The 5,837-nt window shown below is 47.3% G+C and overlaps 1 protein-coding gene across 1 annotated transcript; it reads left to right on the top strand.

The window, feature by feature from the left end:
* The first annotated feature begins 346 nt into the window (after nucleotides 1-346).
* On the top strand, nucleotides 347-5,485 carry LOC146192351 (selenoprotein P-like). The gene is made up of 3 exons (XM_084602458.1): nucleotides 347-501; nucleotides 2,198-2,395; nucleotides 4,751-5,485. The coding sequence occupies exon 3, from the start codon at nucleotides 4,785-4,787 to the stop codon at nucleotides 5,286-5,288; it is 504 nt and encodes a 167-aa protein (XP_084458584.1). The 5' UTR covers nucleotides 347-501; nucleotides 2,198-2,395; nucleotides 4,751-4,784; the 3' UTR covers nucleotides 5,289-5,485.
* Nucleotides 5,486-5,837: the final 352 nt, after the last annotated feature.

The following is a 5,837-nucleotide window of genomic DNA, read 5'->3' as shown; positions in this document are numbered from 1 at the left end:
GCCCCTTTCTTTTGTACGAGTGTCAATAAATTGTCTCACTCATAAGAGGCCATCTGGCTCTCTGACTTCCACACACACAAACAAAAAGCTGATAACGCTACAAAGCAGGTCCGATTCCAACTCGGCACTGTTCATCTTTACTTTTCGACACAATAGTTCTACGAATCAGGTGCACATCTCGACGCCGTTCGACCTGCCCTCAGCCCCTCGAAGTTGCCGCCAAGGCTCGTGAAGATTGGAGCGACCCACGTGCGTGTCCCAAGAGGGGCACAGGCTGCCACTTAATCGAAGGTCGCGTCCTCCTCGGGCGGCCAGGGCGTCGACAACACGCGTCTCGCGCAAGGCATCCGTATCTGCGTATGCTCCGCGTCAAGTGGCCAAGGAAGTGCCTTATCTATAAAGCTGGTGGCAGCTCAGATTGGCTCCAGTAGAGTGCCAGCCGCGACACTCGAGCATCCAGGGGCCCTGACGACAGCACTCGCTCTCGACTACCCCAGGCAGGTGAGTACCACGCCACCGCACCTCTCATTATGTCATATCAGCGCTTTGCATTATGTCTTAGCACTCAAAGAACCATTTATTATAGTAAGAATGAGGTTCCTGAATCTATCAGAATCTGTTTCGTTGCGTGTTTTCATTTTTTTTTTTTTGTTCCGCGAAGTTTCGTTAAGAATAATTTGCCATCATCAGCTACGCCTCTTCCGACGGGCGTCCAAATTACCGTAAAGGATCTGCAAACCGATGAGACCAATTAGGCATCATACGCATACATCATAAGTTTACTTTCGTTGGCCTACACAACTTGGTGTGCATTATATGTCGAACTCAAAGGCGGGCTGATATTATTTAGAATGAGTCTTGTCAAGGTTAGTATAGCTATCTACTCTCATGAGTAGTGTATATCAAACAAACAAGAGGAGTAAATTAATGATGCGGGGAACGGAATACTAGGTTCTATATAATTCATTCGAAGATAGTTGCGCCTTTCAAAGAAACAAATTGAGTGCTTACGTAAAGAAAGGCCTCTAACGAGTCGCTTCCATATGCCTTAACATCAAGTTTTCAAATTCGGCACTTTATTGTATTGAACCTATTTTTCGAGGGCTTAAAATTAAGGGGCGCGAGGTTAAGCTTCAGTTTCGGGATATTTCCTGGGTACTAAATGTCGCCTAGACGTGAGAGGCCTTTTAAGCAACCCATTTCCATGATATAATGGTTTGAAGCTGCTATCGTCCGCTTATATAAGAGGCGTAGGAACACACGCAAACCGCTATCGACTCAATTTCGGACATGAGAGCTAACGTAATGGAGTCAACCCATCCTGTAGGACCGACAAAGGCATCGTGAATCGGAAAGGTGCAGCGAGGCTGTACTGTACGCTTAGCCTGTAACAAGTATGCGGAACTAAACGCCTTAGTAAGCATTACTTCCGCCTGCTATCGTTTACTGTCAGTGGAAGCATGTTTCCCCGCTCATCGATTTTTATTGAGGGTCCGAAAATGAACGTGCACTCTACTGACCAACACAACTCCAATGAAGCGTGTACTTGTGCTTATACCTGGTCATGTGTGTTAAACTGAGGTCTCAGTCATTTCATATTCAACTGGAAACGCCAAGCGCCGTACGTAAGGGACAGCCAGAGATGCAGCCAGCACTAGATTTCATCTCCTTCACATGCCATCATATAACGCTGCCGCGAGTTGCTATGAGACGGGACTCAATTGATTGTTCGCTTGAGGCTGCACTGCCACCGAAGGTATTTCGTCTCATCAGGGTTTTCTTAAAGTATTCAATAAGTCAGTCGTTATGACGGAGACGAAATCCTCCTATTCGCTGAACACATGTGAAGTTGTCCGAAGTGAACCATATGAGGGTATCATTTATTACGAGGAATTGGATCTCGTGGCTGACCTCCATCCATAGTCTTCTCTCTCTAACTTTTGAGGTTTTGGACATGTGAGTAAGTATGATGATATATTCTTATGAAACAAATCGCTCATAAGTTAGAGCCCTGATTAGTCCCGCCCTCTGAAGGCGATCTCTTTGTGCACTGCCACTTCCCACAACGATCTTTATGTACACTGCAGCCTCTCGTGTATTTCAGTGTTGGAAAATTTTCAAGAGTGCGTGTAACTGCATTAAACTTTTCACATCAGAAAATAAGGCATTCAAACTTTTCCTTGTGGTTATCTTGCAGCGGAATGGCAGCCCGATTTGCGCTGCTTCTGCTGGCCGGGTGCCTGCAGGCGTCCGCAGCGCGGACGCCCATCTGCAGCTCCCCTGAGCCGTGGACCGTGGACGGCGGCCGCGACCCGCTCTCCGAACACAGGGGCAACGTGACGCTGGTCGCGCTGCTCAAGGCTTCCTGATCTTTGTGCAGGCAGCAGGCCTCCGGGTAGGAGATTCCTTCTTTAGCAGCAATAGCACGCGCTCAGTTACATCCAGTACGGTGCGCAGCAGATGCTTGTACCACGCAGGCAGTTTTTTTTTTTTTTTTTCACTTCCCTTTTTTTTGCACGTTGGGATTTATTTCTTGCAATTAGGTTACCTAAGCTCTATAATTACCTTCTAAAAAGGAATTTTATCCAGCTTTTCTTTCAACCTAACCTAACCTTGAGTGCATTCTAAGGAGCACTTGCTTCTTTATTTCTAATCTGCTTCTCGTTGATAGATCCTCGCTAAACACACTGAATTAAAGCCGTCTTCACACCAAGGTGTTGAAGGAAAACAGCTGCCAACTCTTTGCAGTCCTGGTTACTTAAGCTGATAGAGTGACTGTCCCAGAAAGGCTGTAGTCCAAGTTTGATCCGAGGAATAGAAGGAGGTATTTTTTTTTTCTTTTTCAGCATTTTTCTTTTACTTAAATAGCGGCTCAACCAGTGCCTCCTCATCAGACGCCTGATTTGTATTCCTAGATAATCTTCTACATTGTTTTTTGTATCTCATCAAATTTTTTGCAAACGGTAAGAAAGCTATGAAGGAGCTTCGTGTCATAACCCACGGCTGGAGAAAAATTGCAGTCGAGACTTTCCACATTCTAGTTCAGTTTCACGTGCTGAACTCCCGCGATGTCGATCTATATCACCATACCAATAAAAGACCTTTCACTCGGGGCAATTTCCCGGCTCCGTCCGAAGGACCATCAGCCGAGTTTTGTAAAACGGATGTCATTGCATATTTTTTGTGCTTGCACAAATAGTTTCAGTGACCTGAGATTTAAAAAAAAAAAACGAAGGAAAAAGGTCGAGGGCCGGCAGAATTATTTTTTACATCGTTTCTCAGTGCCACACCCCTATCGTCGCAGAGGAACAGGCCAGGTTGCCGTCGCAATAATAGCTCGATCCACTTCCGCGTCGGCGGCAGTTGATCAGTAGCAAATATTGATAAAAACGTATCGAATAAAGGTAAAACAGTAAAACCAGACACTGAACACGCTTAATTGAGTGCATTGATCACGTGTAAAAGAGAGCTGAAACAGAAATCACACTCACCTTGGACACTCTGTCTTCAGACTTTGCTGCTGCTTTCGTCAAGTGTGCAAATGAAGCAGCGCAGTCATGCGACTAATATCGATTTCGCAGTATCCTTACTGCTCTGAAACAGCTATACAGAATATATATTTCAAGTTGCGACCTCTATAACTGTAATTAGTATTTAAAACAGTAACAGTTACATTTGGACAAGCATGTATCGGGAAAGCCGCACATTCCATATAGCTATACAGATCGCAAAATGCAACACATTTTTCTTCACCTTCATGCAAACGTCCTGCCGTTTTGCCTCGCTACCGTACTTTTCCCGAAACGTGGCATACAGTCCACACTTATCGTCGGCGTCGAGCTCTTAAAGAATTACACATGTCTATTCTGCAAGAACAACAAAGGCATAGAACATTGACCTCCAACAGAAGCAGCACGTAACTGCAACCCATTGAAAATAAAGACATATCAGTTCACTCATGTGTGTGTCAATACTGTGTGCTGTGCGATGTCAGCGCACGTTAAAGATCCCCAGGTAGTCGAAATTTCCGGAGTCCTCCACTTCGGCGTCTCTCATAGCCTCAGTCGCTTTGGGACGTTAAACCCCACAAACCAAACCAAACCATAACATCGATTATCTCGAACACGTCACGACCAAATTTCTTGAACACGGCACTATTCTGGAGGGCAAGTCATACAAAACTGTAGAGGGCATTCCTTCTCGTGCATGAAACAATTTCGTGTTACAGCTTAACTCTTTTTGTTGAACGGCCTATTTGTGCGCATAAACTTTCAAACTTGCATGTTATGTTCTACAGGACCTTTGCTTGCAAAGTTGTATACACTTGGTTGTGCTGCGTATTTTGTTGTATTTTCACTTCAAAACGTAGTTTTCGACTTGAAGCACAATTTCGTGTTTACTTGTGCTGTCCTTAACCCCCCCCCCCCTCCCCTCCTTTTTCCCTTTTTTAATGAACAATGTTTGCCTTGATCTCCTCTGCTATAGCCATAACGTTAGTGGTTCCATAGATTTGGCAAGCTTTAAATGACCGGCTTTTATACCAGGCCTCTGTCACCAATTACGACAGGATGGTTGAATAAAGACTAATATTACCTATGTGAACTAATAATTGGCCATTTTCCTACGCTGGCTCCTCTAGCGCCTCCGACTTCATTATATTGCGATGCCACTGCAGTGCTAGCAAGGGCCCTACGGTTCGGCTTCCTGCTGCAAAACTCTCTGAAGGAGTCTTGGATTTTCTTTTGCGCAGTTTGGAGTCTCTGCTGCAGCGGCTTCGGTCAAATATGAGCGACCTGCAGTTCGTAGTGGTCAACGACCGTCACTCGGCACACCTCCGCGAGCACCTAGAGCAGCGCGTCTCGTTCGCCGTACACCAGGAGAGCGAGCAGGAGCCCGCCTGGTCCATCCTAGATGGATCCAAGGACGACGTGTTCATATTTGACCGCTGCGGCCGCCTCTCGTACTACGTCCCGTTCCCGATCAGCCTCGTCCTGCCCGGGTACCTGCCTGTGGTGGAGGACGCGCTGCGCCGTACCTACGAAGGAACTCCGTGCGGCCTCCTCTGCCCAGACCCCGCAGATCGGACGACGCGGGCCACACAGCGGCACTCGCTCGGCTGGAGGCTCTTACACATGTTCTCCAGAACCGGGGAGCATGACGAGGAGATGTGCAACGCCCGCATGATCCTGGAGCTTCGAACGTGTTGCCACCCCAACAGCCGCACGGAGAGCCCCTTCTGCCAGCAGGCGCCGAGCTGTTCGGAACTGGCGGCCACCTGTGGTTCCTGATGACAGTAGAGCCACCTGGACGGGTCCTCCGAACGTGGGCCACTCTCAAGGGTTGCGGTCACCATGAAGACGCTGAGCTAAACGGACGGCCGAGGCTCACGTGTCGGAAAGCGCCATGTGCGCACCGTGGCCCGGGAAGGCCCTCGACTGTGATACGCAGTAAAAGGAGGCTCCTGGGTGGTCTCGAACAGCAAAAAGCGTGTTTTTATTTTCATTTCAGACTTTTCCTCTACGGGTGGAGTCTCTTTACATAGCCATTGTGTTCTTCAAGAGCGGATATAAATTCCATATACATTTTAAAGGAAGCTCTCTTTTAACCCTTTCATACTTCCTTTATATGTAATTGAGGCGGCTGCCGGAAACCTTATTCAATAAATATGGTCGCGCGTCAGAAGCGGCTGTCAAAAGGGAGATCGCGCGCTTTTCTCAACGCCGGGACATAATTCACGAACCGCTCAAGGAGACACATCCATCATGAGTTAGGCCTAGAACACCTAGATTCTCAGCACCTCTCTACCACTGCCGAGAAAAGCTTTTCAAACATGCAGC

The sequence above is a fragment of the Amblyomma maculatum genome, chromosome 4 (genome assembly GCF_055883805.1).
Source record: "Amblyomma maculatum isolate TAMU_Amacu chromosome 4, ASM5588380v1, whole genome shotgun sequence".
NCBI classification, from domain to species: Eukaryota; Metazoa; Arthropoda; class Arachnida; order Ixodida; family Ixodidae; genus Amblyomma; species Amblyomma maculatum.
Note: the sequence above shows the minus strand (reverse complement) of the source record. Positions and strands in the feature narration are given on the sequence as shown.